General features: G+C 41.1%; 1 protein-coding gene across 1 annotated transcript in view; it reads left to right on the forward strand.

The window, feature by feature from the left end:
* DGKH (diacylglycerol kinase eta) overlaps window positions 1–22,926 on the forward strand; it is a 266,884-nt gene that overhangs the window by 116,976 nt on the left and 126,982 nt on the right. The window contains exons 3-4 of the mRNA XM_054013968.1: window positions 20,636–20,746; window positions 22,338–22,418. Coding sequence (XP_053869943.1) covers window positions 20,636–20,746; window positions 22,338–22,418 — 192 coding nt within the window. The remainder of the gene's footprint in view (window positions 1–20,635; window positions 20,747–22,337; window positions 22,419–22,926) is intronic.

Here is a 22,926-nt window from a genome sequence, read left to right on the forward strand (position 1 = left end):
AAAATAAAGGAAATTGTAGTTTTTCATAAAGAGGTTACCAGTTTGGCATTTTTGTTATCATTTTAGAATTTGATTGAGATGTTAGTTATATTGAATTACGAATGACTTCTCTATCGGCACACTTTTCCTGGTACACATAAATCTGGTGTAATGTATACATTATTTGTATGCAAAAATATATTATCTAGCAAGTAGGCATGAGAACTAGTTATTGCCAACAGCTTTTTTTCTGGGCTGCAAAGAAGAATGTCTGGGAACTTAGGCCCAAAATCTGGACTGTGTTTTACAAAAATTGCTGAACAGAATATTAATAAAATGTTTTAATAAAATGTAAAATAAAATTTTAGATTTACAGATTTAAATTATCACAATCTTTTTTTTTCATCGTTGGCAGCTTCAGTAAATTTAATTGATGAACTAGCTTATATTATGAGTCGTCATAACAATTTTCAGTCTCCTAGTGACTCATTTCAGACCTTTAAGAAGCTTATACTGCATTCATGTTGTTTAATATTAGAAATATTCTTGTTCATTTAAAGTCAGAACTACCATTGTATTATCAAAATATAGCTTCAGGCCTTGTTATGATGAGTATCAAATAGGCAATGGGACTGGCCTTACGACTTCCATTTTGTCCCCTTGTCTCAAAGCTTGGACTCATGTTAGATATTTGGAATCCATAGTCTTGGGCAACATGACTGAAGATTTAAAAAAAAAAAACTACCTTGGATATTTTAATTTTTTTATCATTGACAAAGGTGTTAAATTGGAAGGTGTGGGTGTCACAGAAGTGCACACTTCTTTCATCAAACAAAAAACCAAATATTCAGTGACCCTTCAAGTCCATCTAAAATGCAGCTTCCAGATTGCCTGCCTTGCCATCTATGTGACTATATCACCCCATCCACTGAGATCACTCAGTCTCCCATTGTCAACCCATCAAGTTTAAATTTCTTCTCGCTTTCAAGGCCCTATATAACTCCATTGCATCTTGCATCCTCCTAGCCTCATGTTGTATACTTCTCTGGCAATGATGCCATACTTAGCCAGTCTCCTCTCAGTACTTCTTTCTATGTCATCACCTCTGTAAGGATCCCCCGTCACTTCCTGTTTGCCATGCCACTGCTCTGTATACATGAAAATTCCTGTTAAAGACTTATTTCTTCCACAGTGCCTGAAAGAAGTGAATCAATAATAATATCATCCTGCCATTGCCTCTAAAAGAATAATGAAGTTATTCCTTCCTCTGGGCTTCCCGGTGCATCCTGTTGTCTTCGTACATGGCTTGTTTAGACTGCAGCCTTCTTGAGGGTTTAGTACCCTGGTCAATGCTAAGTACATTTTCAGTACCTACAAATATAATACAGGTCACCACTCGCCAACCTGCCACCAGCTTGAAGTAGATATTTGGTGACTAGTACAGCAAAAAAAGTTATTTGGCAAGAGGACACTTCCCCCAAATTCACTTTGTTTTCCATTTAGATCAGAATTTTGTGTGAAGTCTGTTTTTAGTTATGTTTGTCATTTATAAACAAACAAAAACTCAAGCAGAGCTCTGAAACAAAGTGAAATATAATAAGATTGTAAATGAGACTTCAACTAAAGCAGCCTCTACTGCAAATGGAACAATATAGAAAAACAGACTTACACTGCAACCATGAGTGGCCAAATTACTTAAATATATAAAACTAATATCGCCACTTAACTCATCGTAAACAAAATATGTTAAAAGCAATTAAAGTAACTGCTCACCCCCTCAGTTATAACACAGCCAGTCTCCAGGGCAGAAAAAACACACATTCCTGGTGCCTGTTATTCCTAGCTGAGTCCACTAATTAAATAACCCTCTTTTGATTGGTTCCACTGTCCAGAAAGGGATTGGGGAGGAGATGTATTAGGTGATTAGACTGCAATAATCAGTGCATCTCAGGCCTCCTGCCATTCTCATCGTGTATTAATGTGTCAATGCTTGTCCTAATTTTTTTCTATGGAACCCCCATGTGAATCCAGACCTGCATTAACTTACAGGTATATACATTCAAACCTGACTTTCAGTGTAGCATAAACAGGTTTAAGAATATAGCCCTGCTACTGCCCCACATACTTATATTTAGAAAGCAAATTAATTCTTAAGACACTTACGATGCTAATTAATGAAAGGGGGAGATAACTCCAACTCTTTAAAACTTCCTCTGCCTGCACATGTTCAGAGGAACTCCTTGAGGGACCCACCAGCTACCAGAGCTACCTTTCTTTGATTTACAGGTTAGAGGGGAAAGTTCACTTCATACTAACAACGATGTTTTCTCAAGAGTTGTTAAGGAATTTCAAGTTTATAACCAGAACAGGTGGTCTGCTTTTTCAGTGTTGCCATATTGGACATGCAAAAAGAAGCTCAAAGTGTGTGACAAAATAGTTTAGAGATAACAACTATGGGTTAGATTAGATCAGTGTTTCCCAAATTTGGGACACCGCTTGTTTAGGGAAAGCCCCTGGTGGGTGGGGCTGGTTTGTTTACCTGCCGCGTCTGCAGGTCCAGCCGATCGGGGCTCCCACTGGCTGCGGTTCGCCGCTCCAGGCCAATGGGAGCTGCTGGAAGCAGAGCGGGCCGAGGGACGTACTGGCTGCCGCTTCCAGCAGCTCCCATTTGCCTGGAGCAGCGAACTGCGGCAACTGGGAGCTGCTATCAGCCGGATGCGACAGGTAAAAAACCGGCCCGGCCTGCCAGGGGCTTTCCCTAAACAAGCGGCATCCTAAGTTTGGGAAACACTGGATTAGATTAACCATCCTGTCAGTAACTCAGGCAACCTTCAAGTGAATGTGCAAACTTAAGGTAACACTGAAGCTGGGAGCAAGGCTCCCAGCCCAGGTAGGCAGACTTGAAATAACTCAGCTCAAGCTAGTATGCTAAAAATAGCAGTGTGAACATTGCGACTCCAGTGTAGGCTCAAGCTTAGCCACTTGAGCTTGGTCCCATCTGACTCCCTGGGTCTGACCTCAGGTGGCCAGCCCAAGCCTCTGCTGATGCTGTGATGTCCACACTGTTATTTTTAGCACACTAGCTCAAGCTGAGTTAGTCTGAGTCTGTCTTCCCCAGGCTGAGAGTCACGCCCCCAGCTGCAGCATAGACATACCTTATAGGCTACAGCTGCAGTGAAGTTGGCTCAACTGCCTCCTGAAATAATCTGGCTGCTTTTAGCTAATTCCATTGTCCTGTGGTTCTGATTAGTCAATATTTCAGTTTACAGCCTAAAAGTCTTCTGTCTTCATAAAAGGAAAAATATGCCACAGCGACCGTATCTGCAGCTCATGGGATAATCTACTGCAAACAACATGCCTGATTTTTAACTTGTCTCAGGTCGTGGGAAAGGGCCTGTCCTGGCGGTACTAGCTGCCATGTGTCCAGTTGCTGATGGTGTTCAAGATTCCAGTGCAGAAAGATAAAGCCAGCTTCTCATCCGTATGGAGGGGGAAGTGTCTTTTGTTTATGCTTCTCAAATGTAATTCCTCAGACAATCTGATTCTTTCTGATGGTAGCTGCCAAACAGTGGGGACACCGATGGGACCAACCTATTGTGGTGAAAAAAATAAATAAAGACAGTTATCTGTTGATATATGCTTATGCCTTCATGGTATTATTAATTGTCTTGGTCCAGTTGCATCATATCTGCTCAAAATTCATGTTGTAAAATCTGACAAGGAATCAATACTATGTGACAAAGGTAACCAATCAAACAAAAAATCTTCACCCTGTCAATATCCCTATTTCCAAACACTGTTTCTTCTCTTGCCACAGAAATCACATTCAGGAGCGCAATGATATTGTTTGAGAAAGATCTTTTCAATAAAACATCTTCCTGAGATAGGATTAATCACTCTTGTTCTCCTCTCTTGTCTTGTTGCTAGTGATTGACTATATTAAAAATCTGTTTAAACAAGTGAGATTGGATGGGACTAGTTGTCTTTCTAATAGGTACAAAGGCTTTCAGTTCATTGTCACCTTCCTCTCCCATGTAATATACTTCCCAGGTCCTGGTTTAGAGCCTAAAATTTAGGCCTGGTCTACACCTACAAATTAGATCACACTAGCTACATCAAGAGCTGTGAAAAAAGTCACACCTTGTGCAATGTAGTTAGGTTGACCTACCCCCACTGTTGATGCAGTTAGGTCAATGGTACAATTCTTCCATTTAGCTAGCTTCTGCCTCTCAAAGGGGTATATTTACTACAACGACAGAAAAATCTCTTCTCTCTCTGTAGCAAGTGTCTGCGCTACAGATGTCTATGCTACGGAACATAGCTGCAGCAATGTCACTGCAGCGCACGTGGCCTAGATGTATTCCTAGAATCAGAGCATGAATTAATAGCACCCATATGCAAATGAGACTTTGTTGTAAGCTTATTTCCTTTAAACTGTGTTCTTCCATAGTCTGTCTTTTTTGATAAATCAAGTACAGTACAAGTGGACAGAGAATAGAGGATTTCAACCAAAACCATCAGATAGAATTAACACTCTGCTAAACTCTTCTGCTCCCCCCAACTGAGCAGGGTGGGATGGTTTGAATGACTAGTCAGAACAAATGATTGAAGGGAAAGGGGCTCATGTCTGGACTCTCTTAGAAGCAAATGGCCTCAATTTAATCAGCTTTATAGCGCACCCCCTGGTAGCTGGACGATTGAGATTAGCAATCAAAAAGCTGACCAAGAATCTTAAGAGGAAATCTGATAAAACAAGTTTGAGGCACTTTTAATGCTCTGTGCCTCCTCCTTTTGTGTGAAAACTTTTTTGTAAAGCAGTTCATTTTGAATGCTTTCTGGCAATGAAAGGATTTTGAAAGCATTCTTCTTATAACACTGACTTATTGAATTGCTGTTGAAGACTATACCAGTTTACTGAGATTATATATAAATATCCTACCACTTCCCAGGAATGATCTGGTAGAGGTATTAAGTGGAAAGAAAATATCAATGAAATGCCCCATGATAGGTCTAGCAAGCACGTGTTTGGCATGGGGAAGGGGAAGAGACATAGATAAGTGATAGATAAGTGATTGAGTGGCAATGGCTTGAATGCCAATTGTAGTTACACATACCCTGTTTCCCCGAAAATAAGACATCCTCCGAAAATAAGGCCTACTTACAGTTTTGCCTCTCGTTGTAATATAAGGCATCCCCCCGATAATAAGACCTCCCCGATAATAAGGCATCCACCGATAATAAGGCATTTTTCATTTCTGAAAAATAAGACATCCCCTGAAAATAAGACCTAACGCATCTTTGGGAGCAAAAATTAATATAAGACACTGTCTTATTTTCGGGGAAACAGGGTAGTTTTAAAAATCTGCAAAGAAGCTTAAAAATACAGTTGGGTTACAAAATGGTGTGATGTGAATAGTAAGGTTTTATTTCCTTTTGCATTCTTTGGTTTTTATAAATGCTAGCAATAGTAGTTGTAATAACTTTTTTGTCTTCTCCTTTTTGTCCCCTAAACACAGCTCTTTAATTTATTTCAACTTAAATTTTTCCAAAAAAAAAAAAAAAAACAACCCCTCAACCAAAAAAAAAACCTAATAAAAACAACCAAAAACAAAGGCAGGAAAATTGTAATTTTAGGAATATACTTTGAAGTGTAAGTTCTGCATTTCTTTGCTACTGAACTTATTCTCTGGATACTAGCTTTTGTTCCCAAGTGCTACTATGCAAACCAATTCTTTCTGTATGAGACTATTTGATGGAAATGTTTCACATTTACTATATTCTGCTGCCAGGTGTGCATATCAAATTCAGGTCATGCTGCTTGAGAGAATCATGGATCAGTTTTATTAATCGTAGACCTGGCAATGCTATGGTATGTAGGCTGGAAGTACCAAATGCCCTTCATTACCACTAACTGGAATGATCTTGCGTGAGGGCCCTTCGGAAGCCAATACATCATTCTCTCATGAGCTATCAGAACCCTGCAATGTTGGCAGTTGCGTCTTCCATGGTAGGATGTTAAAAACTTGTGTCTTCTTCACAAGGCCTATTATAAAATCGTAACACACAATTCTCATCTTATTGCATCTCATGCAACTGGGCATTCAACACAGCCCCTAGGCCACATGCACAAAGAAGATGGTTCAGTACTGTCTCCAAAGGTCTCCTCACTACTTTCATGCTCTCAATAGGACAGAACTAATCATCTCTCTTCAGACAATCCTGAAGCGATCACCTAGAGATTCACACAAAGCTAAACTCCACAGAAACAGGTAAATGATTATGAGGAAAAAATTGTATTATCTTCTGGTTTGTTATTGTAGAAGACAAGCAAATACCAAAGAAACACATTGACCTATTTTCATATATAACACTTCATTGAGAGGTGTCAGAAAACAACTTTACCTATCTTTAATGTATATACTAAGTTTAACACTAGTATGAACTAGGTTCAGGAGTTTTTAAAGAGTCCCTACATTTCTTCAGTGGCTGAAAATTTGGCATATGACATCTTTACTCAGGATAATTTTTTCTCTTCAAACAATGTACAGTAGAACCTCAGAGTTACGAAAACCAGAGTTATGAACTGACCAGTCAACCACACATCTCATTTGGAACCAGAAGTACACAATCAGGCAGCAGAGATTTTAAAAAAAAAAGGCAAATACAGTACAGTAGTATATTAAACATAAACTACTAAAAATAAAGGGAAAGCAGCATTTTTTCCTGCATAGTAAAGTTTCAAAGCTGTACTAAGTCAATGTTCACTTGAAAACTTGAGAAAGAACAACTATAACGTTTTGTTCAGAGTTACAAATAACCTGCATTCCCAAGGTGTTTGTAACTCTGAGGTTCTACTGTAATTTAATAGAAATTGACTAGGTCAGTATAACAGGGTGGCCTGCCCCAGGGACTGGAAAGCCTGGGGCTAAGTCAGTTGTGATTTCTGCCTGAGCCCCATCTGTCAGATGATCCAAGTATAAAAGAAGCAGGAAGTTGCAGTGAAGGGGGCAAGACTCAGGAAACTGTGGCAGAGTCTGCAAAGAGCAAGGAAAACTCTCCAGGCAAGGAGGCTTGGGTGAGACTCTGTCCAAGCAGAGGAGAGACTGCAAAGGCCCCAGGCAGAAAGACCTGGGAGGAGGAAGAGAAACCATGTGTCATATGGTTTATGAATGGAGTTTATTTGGGATTTTGAGTTTTAGTTGCAGTTTTTTTTATTAATAAACCCAGTTCCCCCAAGGAGGGGTATTTTTGACAAAGAAAATGAAGTTTGATTTGAACACATCCAGAGAGAAATGAGCTGCCTGTAGCATGACCCTGGCCCACAAGGGGGCGCAAAGGAGGCGGTCAGATTAAAAAATCCTAAAACCTGTGTAATAAATGAGTGAAGGATAATAAGACAGTGTTACAGTATATTTACATATGAAGTTTATGATCTAAACAAAAGAAAGTAAAGTAATTCTAAGTTATGGCTGATACTAGGGGGAGGAGAACTGCATGGAGTGGAGTTTCTTCTCTCACAATGGTAAGAATGGACTTGAGTTTTCACTTTAAAATTTCGTGCTTGTTGTAGATCTGTGTCATAAGTATAATGCTGGCATGTACAGAAGTATTTTGCCTTTGAATGGGGAGTATAGGCATTATGTTACATTGAGAATTTAAAAAACACATTACAAATAAGGTGATCAAATGTTTGCAGTTTTTATAAAGTGGAGATAAGCCTGCCTGTCAAGGTTCCCTCCCCACTCTGAACTCTAGAGTACAGATGTGGGGACCCGCAGGAAAGCCCCCTAAGCTTATTTACCAACTTAGGTTAACAATAAGCTGCCACCACCAAGTGTGTTCCAAATCTTAGGGAAGAGCCACTTGGAACTCTGCCTTTCCCCAAGTATCAGAGGGGTAGCCGTGTTAGTCTGAATCTGTAAAAAGCAACAGACGGTCCTGTGGCACCTTTAAGACTAACAGAAGTATTAGCAAGAGCATCTGAAGAAGTGAGATTCTTATCCACGAAAGCTTATGCTCCCAATACTTCTGTTAGTCTTAAAGGTGCCACAGGACCCTCTGTTGCCTTTCCCCAAATATTTCCCAAGTCTCTAAACCCCCCCCCCCCCCGGCCCCCGTTCCTGGGCAGATTTGAGACTAATTTCTCCCCCCACCCCCACAAGTCCTTACACCCCTTTTCCTGGGTGAAAGGAAAGGCTTGAGCGTATACCCTCACAAATTAGTCCTGGTGAACACAGATCCAAAACCCTTGGATCTTAAAACAATGAAAAAATCAATCAGGTTCTTAAAGGAAGAATTTTAATTAAAGAAAAGGTAAAAATCATCTCTGTAAAATCAGGATGGAAAATAACTTTACAGGGTAATCAGATTCAAAGAGCCCAGAGGAACCCCCTCTAGCCTTAGGTTCAAAGTTACAGCAAACAGAGGTAAACCCTCTAGCAAAAGGAACATTTACAAGTTGAGAAAACAAAGCTAAAACTAACACGCCTTGTCTGGCTGTTACTTACAAGTTTGAAATATGAGAGACTTGTGCAGAAAGATTTGGAGAACATGGATTGATGTCCGGTCCCTCTTAGTCCCAAGAGCGAATACACCCAAAACAAAGAGCACAAACAAATGCCTTCCTCCCACCAAGATTTGAAAATATCTTGTCCCCTTATTGGTCCTGTGGGTCAGGTGTCAGCCAGGTTACCTGAGCTTCTTAACCCTTTACAGATACAAGGATTTTGGTGTCTCTGGCCAGGAGGGATTTTATAGTATTGTACACAGGAGGGTTATTACCCTTCCCTTTATAGTTATGACACCCCCCCCAAATCAAAGATAGTGTTGGACAGCCGGTTCCACACTGATTTCTTCCTGGAGCTCTAGGAGAAAACAGAGTTAATAAGAGACATGCACCTTTAGACATACTACTGATTATATAAAAACTAACAATATATCTCACATTCCAAGAACAATTTTTAACCAGTTGATTCTGGGAAACTTTCATGGGAGAGTGCATCAGCCACTTTGTTAGAAGCTCCTGAAATGTGTTGTATTTCAAAATCAAAATTTTGGAGAGCTAAACTCCACTGAAGAAGTTTTTTGTTATTTCCCCTGGTGGTATGAAGCCACTTTAGCGCAGCATGGTCAGTTTATAGTTGGAAACGCCATCTCCAAACGTATGGGTGTAGCTTTTCCAGTGCATATACAATGGGGTAGCATTCCCTTTCGCTGATTGACCAGTGGCTTTCTCTCTGACGGTTTCTTGCTGAGAAACACAACAGGATGGAATTCTTGATCTGGTCCTTCCTGCATTAAAACTGCTCCCACACCACGCTCGGACGCATCTGTGGTTACTAGGAATGGTTTGTCAAAATCTGGGGCCCTTAGCACAGGGTCAGACATGAGTGTCGCCTTAAGCTGGTTAAAAGCCTTCTGACACTCATGGGTCCACCGAACTGCACTTGGCTGTTTCTTTTTGGTTAGGTCTGTCAGTGGGGCGGCAATTTGGCTGTAGTGTGGTACAAATCGTCTATAATATCCGGCCAAGCCTAAGAAGGATTGGACCTGTTTCTTTGACTTTGGGACTGGCCATTTTTGGATAGCACCCACTTTGGCCTGTAGGGGGTTTATAGTTCCTTGACCCACCTGGTGTCCAAGGTAAGTCATTCTGTTTAGGCCTATTTGACACTTTTTAGCCTTAACAGTTAGTCCTGCCTGCCTTATGCGCTCAAAGACTTTTTCCAGGTGCTCCAGGTGTTCTGCCCATGAATCAGAAAAAATGGCCACATCATCAAGGTAGGCAACTGCAGATTCTCCCAATCCCGCTAGGAGACCATCTACAAGTCTCTGGAAGGTGGCGGGTGCATTTCGCAGCCTGAAAGGAAGCACATTAAATTCATGCACCCCTGCATGGGTGATGAAGGCTGACCTTTCCTTGGCGGGTTCATCTAGCGGTACTTGCCAGTACCCCTTGGTTAAGTCTAAGGTAGAGATGAACTGGGCACATCCCAGTTTCTCCAATAGCTCATCTGTGCATGACATTGGATAGTTGTCAGGACGAGTTACAGCATTTAGCTTACGGTAGTCCACGCAAAAGCGTATTTCCCCATCTGGTTTGGGATCTAGAACCACTGGAGATGCCCATGCACTGTTAGGGGGTGGATTAGACCCATCTGTAGCATGTCCTGGATCTCCCGTTCTATAGCAGTTTTGGCGTGAGGAGACACACACCTGGCATGGTGGGGTTCTAATTGGGTGAGCATTACCTGTGTCAATGGAGTGGTATGCCCGTTCAGTCCGTCCTGGGGTGGCTGAGGACATTGGCGCGAAACTAATGCACAGATCCTTGATCTGCAGTTGCTGCATACGTCCCAGGGTTGTGGAGAGGTTCACCTCTTCCACACCTCCATTACTTTTCCCTTCATAGTAGACACCTTCAGGCCACTCCGTGTCATCTGCTCCCTGGGAAACCTTTAATTCTCTGGAATAAAAGGGCTTTAGAGAATTAACATGGTATACCTTAGGCTTTATTTTTGAGGTGGGGGATGCGATGAGATAGTTAACAGCTCTCAGGTGCATTTGGACCGTGAATGGCCCTTCCCACGACACTTCCATTTTATGGGCCTGGAGCGTCTTTAAGACCATGACTTGGTCTGCTACTTTGAAGGACCAGTCTCTGGAATGTTTATCATACCAGGCCTTTTGCTCTTCCTGAGCATCCTTTAGGTTTTCTTTAGCAAGGGCTAAAGAGTGTCGGAGGGTGCTTTGTAGGTTGCTTACAAAGTCTAGAATGTTAGTTCCTGGAGAAGGCGTAAACCCCTCCCATTGCTGCTTCACCAACTGTAATGGCCCCTTAACCTCGCGGCCATACACAAGTTCAAATGGTGAAAACCCTAAACTGGGATGTGGTACAGCCCTGTAGGCAAAAAGCAGCTGCTGCAACACTAGGTCCCAATCATTGGAGTGTTCATTTACGAATTTACGTATCATGGCCCCCAAAGTTCCATTAAACCTCTCCACCAGGCCATTGGTTTGATGGTGGTAAGGGATGGCCACCAAGTGGTTCACCCCATGAGCTTCCCACAGGTTTTTCATGGTCTCTGCTGGGAAATTAGTTCCTGAATCCGTAAGGATGTCAGAGGGCCAACCTACCCTGGCAAAAATGTCTATTAGTGTCTGGCACACACTTTTAGCACTGGTGTTGCTTAGAGCTACTGCTTCCGGCCATCAGTAGCAAAATCCATGAAAGTCAGTATGTACTGCTCTCCTCTGGGTGTCTTCGTTGGGAAAGGATCCAGAATATCCACAGCTACTCGCTGAAATGTTCATTTTAAAGCATTTTTTATTTTTATCAATATACATTTTCACAGTTGCAGGAATTATGGAGACGGGTCTGACAGTTTAATGGCATTAGATGCTGAGATTTACAAAGTTAACATTTTATAACTGTTAGAACACAAATTGTCAACATCAGATGTCAAAATATACTCAGTAAGTATTCTTAAACTCCTATGTTCTCAGGCAGCATTTTTCTTAGTTTGCTTATCTGTATATTTCGATGATTATCCATGGAAATAGCTTTTTGTCAGTTTGTATGTGTATGCTGAAATCGACATTTACTGACATTTACCAATAAAAATCTAATCCTTCCAAGCCTATCTATAAAGTCTCAAAGATACCCAGTACTTTAATGTGTCAACTAACAGGAGTTTGATAAACTAGAGTTATGATATGAGCTGCAGTTTGTTATAACACCTGTCAATGTCTTATACAGACTTAAAGCTATTAAAATATCAGAAACAATATGGTATAATGACAGATCATTTTGAAACCAAAATAGTTTGGAAAGCCTTTACTAATGGAGGGGTATAGTACTGATGCATGTTTAGGTTCTTTAGAAAAGTCAATAAATATTAAGATTCTGGGAACACTCTCCTATCACTTCATAGGTCTTCACAACATTTATATTGTCTGAAAGTTGAGTATTTTCACAAATGTTGATAACATTTAGTGGATTTGATAGCCCGAAATAATAGGCTGCTTTCTACTGAGTACAACTCCTTAGAGTTGTGTCTTAATCAATGGAATTTGTTAGTGTTCTTAAAGGGAGAAAACCAACAGAGTAATTAATATAAATGAAAAATTGAATATTTGTTGAGACAGACCTAAATATAAGATTGATTTTATTGTAATTTTTGTTTATATTTCTTTCAAAGAATGATTTGAATTGAAAGTGTGCAGCAGTGTTAATTTGCCTCTCTGCGGCAATGCTATTGTTACATCCTTTAGTAAGGGATGATTGCTGCTGTATACATTTTAAATGTGTTAGACCATTACCCTAGAACCACAGAAACTATTTACTCTTCCCTGTGGAATTGTAATGGGATTTTTGCATTTTGCTTGTGGGAGGCATCTTCTCTTGAGTAGTTTTAGTAGTTCGTTTTATTTTATAGTTACACCTACATGTACTTTATGGAACAACAAAATCTTTGAGTGCCTACCCTGCAGCCATTGAAGACAATAGCAGCGCTCCCATGGACTTCACTCGGTACAGGATCACGTGCAGCATGACTTCATTAAAATTAGCCTAATCAGCAGTGTAATTTGATTGTTTCTCTGGAAAAAGTCATATACGTTTCTATAATTTTGCGATTTTGATTTTCTGACATATGTGGTATTTGCATTCCACTCTTCTGCCTGGAAAGAGTCATTTTACCCATTTTAAACCTTTTAACTCAGAACTAGTGAAACTAAAATGAACAGTACTTGATATTCCAAGTAGTAGCTGTAAATTAGTGTTCTAAGACAGAAGTTAGCTCAATTGGGAATAATACACAAGACCTTAAGTCTTCGGAACTAAATCATAACCTTGTAAGTGATCTGTCCCTTGTGCAATATTTTACAGCTGTTCTATTCCCCTTGTTAATAAGAACAGTCTGTTCTTTCAGTTAATTGTCTTTCATTTACATAGTATTTTCCATTTTCAGAACTTTACAAACATGAACTAATGAGATAAATGTTTTGTAGATGGGGAAACTGAAGCAGAAAGGATAATTACTCAGGGCCACAGAGAGAGTAAGGGCTTGGTTATAGGTTATTTCATTCATGCTAAGTTGGATATGAATCTATCTCATGCTAGCCTGCCGCATGCTAACTGTCCATGCAGACCCTGCTGACACGTACTAATAGTTCCTTAGTGCACTATGATCTAGTCCTGTTTCAAAGCAAAATAGATCAAATCACACTAAGGAATTGTTGGAATTTTAGTTGTGGCCAGAGGTGATTTACCAGCTGAACAAGGAGAAAAATCTGTAGACGTACAGGTCAGAGAAGTACAATTGGTTATGATACCACAAAAAATTGCTGCATAAAGATAATTTACATTGGGTTTCTAGTTTTTGTTGGTGTTTATTTTTATCTTTAGATACATATTGAAACTGTTAGTCTTTTTTATTACATTAAATTACTTACACCTTTTCTATCAATTTTTTTCTGTTAATTTCTTTAACTGTACCCATTCATAGCCCTGGCACAGCTATATTTAAAGGTCACCCTTTTGTCTTTTTTGGTGTCACAAGAAACCCTCAATAAAAATGTACTCTTACATTGAACAACTGGGTGAAGATTTTGTTCTCTGTAGATACAATTTATTTTTATTTTGAAATGATTAATACAGAGCTGTCAGCGTAAGTGGCAGTAATGAAACTACTGTTTTGAGATTGGCAACAAAGCATAGACTTGCAATCCAAGATCCCATCTTGGTCAAAATTCAAGACCTTGATTGACAAAGACACATTATTAACAATGTAATGATCTGCAGAAGACTTGGAAAGTTAAGGGAGTATGAGTTAATGAGAACCATGAGATTTTCTTTTTCTGTAATGTTCTTAGGATTGTGCTTGCTTCAAATCATAACTGTGTGCCCTGTGAACATGTAGAAATCTCACAGCAATACAGAAATATTGTTGATCTGTTTTGGTATTCAAATTTAGGAAGGTAAATCAATAGGCAGTGTCTCTGGAGGATAGAATGTACTGTATATTGTTTTATTTAAAAAATGGTGTGTGTTCTTAGCAACCAAAATATTAACTGTCCAGGCTTCCGATGACCTAGGTAAAGTCAAAAAAACAAAAGGTCATCTTGAAAAATCACTCTTCTGTCTGAATTTTTTAAGTTGTCCCTAAGATTATATAACTGAAAGTGACTAGGAAGAATGTAATTTTTTCTTTGATTTTTTTTTTCAGTGTGTTTTTTTGAGCTTGGCAGTACTTTGTACATAGTTGGTTTCAATATTTCCCCTCAGTAGGCTTGGATAAGTGTGGGAGTCCCAGGGGGGCCTGTCAGGGGGCGTGGATGTGGATAGGGGAACGGGGGGTGGGGGTGGATAGGCATGGGGTCCTGGGCGGTTAGCGGTGGGGGGTCCTGGGAGGGGGCAGTCAGGAGGCGGGAAGTGAGAGGGGTCAGTTAGGGGGTGGGGCCAGGCTGTTTGGGGAGGCACAGCCTTCCCTACCCAGCCCTCCATACAGTTTTGCAACCCAATGTGGCCCTCGGGCCAAAAAGTTTGGCCACCACTGAATTAATGACTATCACCTTAGAGCAAGGGAGGGCAAACTTTTTGGCCTGAGGGCCACATTGGGGTTGCAAAACTGTATGGAGGACCGGGTAGGGAAGGCTGTGCCTCCCCAAACAGCCTGGCCCCCACCCCCTATCCTACCCCTCCCACTTCCCACCCCCTGACTGCCCCACTCAGAACTCCTGACCCATCCAACCCCCCCTGCTCCTTGTCCCCTATGTGCCCCCTCCCAACCTCCCCCCACCCCATCCAACCACCCCCGCTCCCCTGACTGCCCCCCAGAATCTCCACCCATCCAACCACTCACTCTCCCTGTCCCTTGACTGCCCCCCGGGACCCTCTGCCTCTTATCCAACCCTCCGGTTCCGGCCCCCTTACCATGCCGCTCAGAGCGCTGCCCGCACGGCGGCATAGCTGCGGGGGGTGGGGAGGACAGCGGGGAGGGCCAGGGCCTAGCCTCTCCGGACGGGATCTCAAGAGCAGGATGGTCCCGCAGGCCGTAGGTTGCCCACCTCTGCATTAATTTCAGTTTGTTGAGTGTACAGCCAAGTTCATTGATTACTAAAGGAAAATTGCATTGTACTGGCTATTTTATTCATGAGGGTTTGCTCTGTCCCTAAATTTTTAGTTTTCAGTTTGTATGCAGATTTTTACAGTGACTGTGTATAATTGCATACACAAGCTGTCATGGGAGAAGCTGGAGGTTTTAGCAGTTGAATGGGAGACAGAGCTTTTTGAAAGCATCACAGTGCGGGCTCGTGAGATGCTCCCATTAACTGATGCTTCTGCCAAATTACAGCAGTGAAGTAGTTAACAATATTGACAATTGTTTCCATTATGCTTCAGAGTTAATATTCTGCTGAGGTGAATGGGTCAGTTCATGGCTCTTTGATTTTTCTTTTTCTGAAGACTCAGGGAGACATCATTACTGCTTTGGTGTCTGCTCCATTTGTAACTGAAGGTTTTCCTCTCAACTCTGGGGGTTAGAAATGTGATCTATATGTGACCCAAGGACCTCTGGATGTCAGCTGGCAGATGGATTAGTAGGGGTTTCATCAAAAGAATGTCATGTAAGGTCTCTAATGAAAGCCTGTATCACACTGGTCATCATAATCATTGCAAAGCATATGGAGTTATGCATATACACTGAAAATTATGTGCTTAAGGTCTGTGACTAGAGACTGGTCACCAGAATGGTGGAAAGCAGGTTTTCTTTCAGGCAAGAAATGTGTGTCTATTTGTCTGTTTAGGTGTAAATTAAGGACCATATGGTTCAAAATTGGCATCTATTCACAGTGTGAGCCAAATGCTAATGAAGGATTGTGAAATCTTCAAAGAGAGGAAATTTAGAGGAAGAAGTGAACCAGTAAGGACAATGAACTTTTGGGGAAATAACTAAGAGGCATGAAGGTATACCCTTATTCCTTTAATCTGTGAGGCTAAGCTGCCAGTGGGCTTGATTTTATGAAAAGGGATCTCAGCCAAATTGGTTGAAAATGCTGGGGGAAGTACTTGGGGTAATCTATATTGTAGGAAATTGGGCAGTGCATTTTAATTAAGTTTAGGTTCTAGAAAGCATGTTATGATTTTGTTTTATGTGTAACCATTTGTTTCCAATATTCTTACTTTCTATCATTTGAATCAGTATTCTTTGATGATAAACTATGGGCTTGTCTACACTTACTAGTGAAGACGCTACCTACACTGATGACAGAGCTGCTGCCATCGGCGTAGATACTCCACCTCCCCAAGAGGTGGATCCTGAGCTGAATCTTATAAACAGAGGGGTGCTGTTCCTTTGGAAGTAGTGTATCAGAGTTCTGTGTGTGTTCAATGGAATGGGCTGAGCAGTCCAGAGGGACCCTCAGAGGACTCAGTGGTTGGTGCGTACCTATTGCTAACCTTTGCAGAGAGAATTAGGCCTGTGAAGGCCTGGAAAGTCAGGCTTGTCTTGCCAGAAGCTGGTGGTTTCAGAGAGTTGATCCACAGCAGGCACAGACAAGACTTCCTGACACTAAGGGCAGGTGGTGGGGAGGTGCCTCACAACCCCAGGAAGTGTCACACTATAAAGGTTAGATTTTTGGACCAAAGTAGGGGCACAATCGGAATTTTCCTGAGGAGGGGGCCCAGGTAATCTGCCAAGTAGCAGAGATCACTACCAAAAATGTATGGGGATAAATGTCTGCATTTGTACATGTTACATGGAGCACATGACTTGTGAGGAGAGGCTGAGGAAACTGGGATTGTTCAGTCTGCAGAAGAGAAGAATGAGGAGGGATTTGATAGCTGCTTTCAGCTACCTGAAGGGGGGTACCAAAGAGGATGGATCTAGACTGTTCTCAGTGGTACCAGATGACAGAACAAGGAGTAATGGTCTCAAGTTGCAGTGGGGGAGGTTTAGGTTGGATATTAGGAAAAACTTTTTCACTAGGAGGGTGGTGAAGCACTGGAATGGGTTACCTAGGGAGGTGGTGGAATCTCCTTTGTTAGAGGTTTTTAAGGTCAGGCTTGACAAAGCCCTGGCTGGGATGATTTAGTTGGGAATTGGTCCTGCTTTGAGCAGGCGGTTGGACTAGATGACCTCGTGAGGTCCCTTCCAACCCTGATATTCTATGATTCTACACAAAATATTAAAGCCCATGTGTTCCAGGATTGCACCACACTGACCTGTGGGACTCACTAATCAATATACAACATACAACCAAGAGCTGCACACCTCTGTGAATTCAATGCTCCCAATTTCCTTTTCAGCAGCATCCCATTTTGAGCATGCATTGGGTTCCAGGAGGCACCCACATATGTATGTTGTTTCCCCCTTTGCATTGCTGCACAGCACATATATGTCCTTGCCAAGCCACCACCTCTTCTTCTGGAGCATGCCTGGAAGCAGAAGAGATTGAGGAGGTAGCTTGAAGAGAGGGCAGCCCAGTGTTCTGGAAAACAGGGAGCTAGTGTTGGGGGCTGGAGCCACAGGAAAAGCTGCTGCCCTCTCTCCAGGCCATGCTGTTTGCTGACAGCTTCAATCACTACTTCCTCCTCATCTCCCAGGACTGGTCCCAGGTGAGAGAGACCAGCCAAGACCTCTCCGTCTCCTTCCGTAGTGACCTATCAATAAGGCTAAGATTTTGTCACAGATATTTTTAATAAAAATCACTGACAAGTCACGGACAATAATGAAAAATTCACGGAAGCGCATGACCTGTCCCTGATTTTTACTAAAAATATCCATGACAAAATGGGGAGCCTGGATAGCGGTGGGCAGGCTTGAAGCTCCAGGGACCCCCTCCGCTGGTGGGTCAGAACTGTGGGGCTTCCCCTTGCTGCCTGTGGTAGCCGGGAGCAGGGCCGGCTCTAGCTTTTTTGCTGCCCCAAGCAGCAAAAAAAAGCGCCCCCCGCCGAGCACTGCGCCGCCCCCCCCCAAGCACCGCCGGAAACCCCCCCCCGAGCGCCGCCCCCCGTGCCGAGCGCCACCAGAACCCCCCCCCCGAGTGCCGAGCCCCGCGCCACCCCGCCCCCTGCCGAGCGCCGCCGGAACCCCCCTCCAGCGCCGCGCCCGCGCCGCCCCCTCGCCGAGCGCCGGAGCCTGCCCCCCCAGTGCCGAGCCCCATGCTGCCCCCCCCACCGAGCGCCACGCCACCGCAGCCCGCCCCCGCCAAGTGCCGCCGAACCCCCCCCAGAGCGCCGCCTCCTCGCCGAGCGCCGCGCTGCCGGAGTGCTCCCCCTCCCTCACGGAATGCCGCGCCGCGCTCCCCCCGCCGCCCCTTACCAGGTGCCGCCCCAAGCATGTGCTTGGGTGCCTGGCGCCTGGTGCCTGGAGCCGGCCCTGGCCGGGAGCGGTAAGGGCTCCTGCTGCCTGGGGCGACGAGGGTACCCTACAGCTCCCTGGCTCCGCAGGCAGCAGGGGACCCTGCAGCTCCCAGCCGGCACTGGCTGAAGTCATGGAAGTCTTTGCCGTCCATGACTAAATTGTAGCTTTACGTATCATCTGTTGCCAAGCAAGTGAAGGTCTGGTCTTATTGCATCCCTGGAGCAAAGTTCTGTAGCAAGGGTTGGATTCTGTACCAGTGGAACTGGATGATGCAAGTGCTCTGCTCTCAGTAGAGTATGTCTGATGAAAGCATTTACCCTGTACACAAATGAATGAAAGTACATTACCTGACTATTTTAAATTAATAAGAATATTTATTATCCGGATCTGTTGTAATAGCTTCATATGAAAAAAATATGCTGTAGTGGTTAAATGCTTTTTCACCTCCAACTTTAGAAGGGTATTTTTTGTTGAGAAAACAACTTTCTCATAGTTAAAATGGGAGTTTAAAAGATTTGTCATAAAGTTTTGATTAATAATCCGTTTACGATTCCAGAGCCATTCAATGGACAAAACAATCCCCTGGTTACATTAAACATGTTGGAGTGTTTGTGCGATATTATTAGTGCTCTAAAAGGGAGAGAGAGAGCCATGATAATGCCTGTTTTTGAAGAAATAGCATTAAGGAATTAATTTAATCTTCAGGAAAACAGTGTGTTTTTTAAAGTCTAGAAAAACAAATAGGCCAACAGATTTATGTTCTTTCTATAGATTTTAAATTCATGTATCTCCTTTATGAAAAAAGGTTTTAATGTACATTCTAATCTTCCGTAACGTATGCCATTTATATCATAACATACATTTAGATATTTCCACTTTCAGGATAATATTAAGATAAGTGCCAATGCCCATTATGTATTTGAAGAGGGAATTAGGACTATTGGATACAGAGATTATATTGTATGGAGCTGATTTCTGTATTATTCTCACTTTTGAATTGTGTTACATATACATAAATCATATGCACGTAATTCATGTGCACCATGAAAATTTCAGAGGGGTACAAAACACAAGTACAGTATGGCTATAACAAACCAAACCAAAACTCGTGTGTGTGCCTATGACTACTGTTGACTGAATTGTTAACAAATTAAATCCATTACATCACGTGAAAATATTTTATCTTTGTTAGGTATATTTTGGGGCATTTTATTAGAAAAAAACACTAAAGAATTTAGTACAGTAGCCATCCATGGATATATTTCATAATTATTTCACATTCATAAATGGGAAATAGAGGAACAAAAAAGTATATTTTCCTTTTTTCTGTGAATGTATTATGTTAAAGTTAAGAAGAATTTGACATCCATTGAAAGAAGAATATGTCAGATGCCCTTTGATTAAGCTTATAAGTGGTCCAGATCAACTTGTAAGTGACCTTTGCATTATGTTGTCTAGAAATTGCATTGTACTATGACATCTGCATCATGACATAATACAAAATGGAAATACCATGCTTCAGAGACCACTTTAGAGCAGAGAATCCAGATCCATATGTATCTTCGTTTCCCTTTTAATAGTGTACTTCAAAAGAGAAATTTGGGTATTTAAGACTGTCAGTGATATAGGCCACTGTGCACAACTATATTATACCATTGAGTTATAAAAACTTCTCCTATGAAATTTACAGGGAGAGTGCTTAAAAATCAATGGTGTGATGAGGCCACAGATATTACCAAAACATTTCTAAACACATTAATTTATTGTGCTCTTGACACTATTCTTCCAAGTTTCAGTTGCTGTCTTCTTTTCCATTTTAATAGTTAGAAGAAAGGGGTAACAAGAGTACAGATGCCACAGAGTAGGATCTGTATGCGCTTATATGGCATAGATAGCTAATATTTTTTTTAGAATTGTGCAACTGCCAATCATTGCTCACTACAGTATTGTGGTTTTGGAATTATAGAAGTAATGCAATTAAATAGCAATTTAATCTCCAGAATAGTTATTTGCATTTTCAGAGTATATCTCCAGTGCTTTTTGAATGCGTACACAAAATTAACATTTTGCCAGTATTCGCATTGTTAAAAATAATTGTGCATAGTTTGATTGTCAAATGATAGAATCAATCATAATCTCATATACGTGAATACAAATAAAAATAATGAATATCTTTATACAGAACAGAAAATTGTTTACAAGGGTCTAAGAATTTTTTTATATAGTATATTTAGATACTTGGATATTTTTACCAGGTCTGATGTATATAAATATTTTTTTCTTGTTTTCAGACAAGTATAAAGGAAGGGCTACTATTGAAGCAAACAAGTTCTTTTCAGAGGTGGAAAAAACGTTATTTCAAACTTCGAGGCCGTACCCTTTACTATGCCAAGGATTCAAAGGTAAGGATGTAAGAGACTGCCTTATGGGAACGAATGACTTATGCTTGTAGCACCAGTTGTTTCTCAGGTTTATTAAAATTAGAACATTGATTTAAAATAACACTGATTGTTTTCACAACCAATTTGCTATTTATAAAAATTAGTATACAAAATTAACCTGCAAAAGAAGACAGGTTACATAAACCTCTGAGTTTTCGGTATGGTGGTTTGTTTCTGTTCTTTTACCCATTTTAAACAAATTAGTCAAATAATGTTAATAAGCTGATTTCTGTTTTTTCACTTAGGAAAATAAATTTTAAAAAGGAAAAAAGCATTGGAGGGATATTGTTCAAATGTTAAACATCAAAGTTCAAGCTATTATTGTCTGAAGGACAATTTCCTGAAAGATACTTAAATGATTATGCTAAAATAGTGCTAGTCAGGAGTTATCCCTTGAAATGAATTTTCAATGGAAAATTAAGTTCTGAAAAACTGAAATTTTCAGTAGGAAAATTTCATTTTCAGAAATTACTCTCCTTTCTGTTAGGGAAAATCTAAATGAAATATTTCATTTCAGGTCAGTTTGGTCTAAATGGAAATGTTTGTTTGTTTATTGAACTGAACTGAAACATTTAATTTCAAGTCAGTTTATCATTAAGCTGCTTCTGCGTGAGCCCCCATGGTGCCTTCTGGGTGTGGTAGTTCAGGTGCTTCAGGCCCTCATTTGCTCCTATTGATTGGCCTCCTTGACCCCCCTACATTTCCCATGATGCACTACAATCTCCTCTGCGACTGAGCTGCATGGGGTATCAAAGGAGTCACGTAGGTAAGAATGAGGGCATGAGTCACCCAAGCTAGGCACAGTTGTACAGTCGCTGCCCTGAAGAACTGACAACCTTAATTAACAAGACAGACAAGGGGTGGGAAAATGGCAGGATCATTCACATATTACAGATGGGAAGCTGAGGCAGATCTGGGAATTAAATCCAGATTCCCTGCCATCCCAGTCATACCTGCCTCAACTGCAGGACCATCCTTAGTTTAGATTCCCTGCCATGAGTTGAATGTGTGTGGGGGGGGGGAGAAAGGGGAACTTTCTTTTTTACTCTCTTTTGCCTACAGCAGAGGAAGGGAGGAGAGACACATGACTGGAATTGTTTTACTGGTCATCAGTGAGCCTCAGTAAGCCAGCAGAACCCATAACCCTTTCCCAGCAGACTTAACGCTGGCTAATAGGCTGCGATGTTTAAAGTAGACTCTGCCAGATTGTTATATGTATCTGTCTTCTTTGACTCTATTATGGCATGCTTAAGTGGCACTCCAAGGCTGAATATAATATTGTAAATTTTCTCAAAGGTGTTTTTGAAATGAAGATTACTTTTTTGACTGGGATAAAATTCATTTTCAGCCCGCTTATGTTTTTGAATTTTCCTACTGATCAGATTGTTACATGGCTCCCTCTGAAAGGTGAAATTAGAAAGGTTTATCTGCTTAGTAAATTTTCTACTTTTTTCATTTGATTCCTAAAACAATAAGGTGGAAGTGAAAGTGCAGTAGGGTAAGTGTGCTTAAAAGTGGTATTTAATGTGTTTGTGTTATTTTCCGTTCACAGTCTCTAATATTTGATGAAGTTGACCTGTCAGATGCCAGTGTAGCTGAATCGAGCACAAAAAACGTCAACAACAGCTTCACGGTATGGTGCCATTATCATAACTGTAGCCTTGAAAGCTATAAAAAGACTGTAACTAAGACCATCAAGAATGCTCTCAATAAAGTTGTTTCTCATTTTCCTTTATATGGAAGTGTATTAATGAAATAGCCTGTAGTGTCATGACAACATTATATTAACTGTTGATAATTCTGAATCCAGTTTCATGCACATCTTTTATCAGCTTTTAGTATATTTAATATTTGTTTCATAAAATGCTGATACAGAACATTAAAAAAATAGTAACGGTGAATATCAACTGTCCTTATTTTCAATCATCTTTATTTTATTCTGTAGTTTATCTTTTAATGTGTCATATTGTTTTAAGTTAAATTTCCTGGATGATTATCACTAAGTGTGATTTTAATTCCCTGTTCTTAAATTGATAATTCTGATCCTCAACTGTATTAAAATAATTGGTTTTTTTGCTAACCATATTATTCTTAGTTGGTTTCAACCTCGCTGTCTTTGTAGTTATACCTTATTTATACAG

Source organism: Malaclemys terrapin, chromosome 1, assembly GCF_027887155.1.
Source record: "Malaclemys terrapin pileata isolate rMalTer1 chromosome 1, rMalTer1.hap1, whole genome shotgun sequence".
NCBI lineage: Eukaryota > Metazoa > Chordata > Testudines > Emydidae > Malaclemys > Malaclemys terrapin.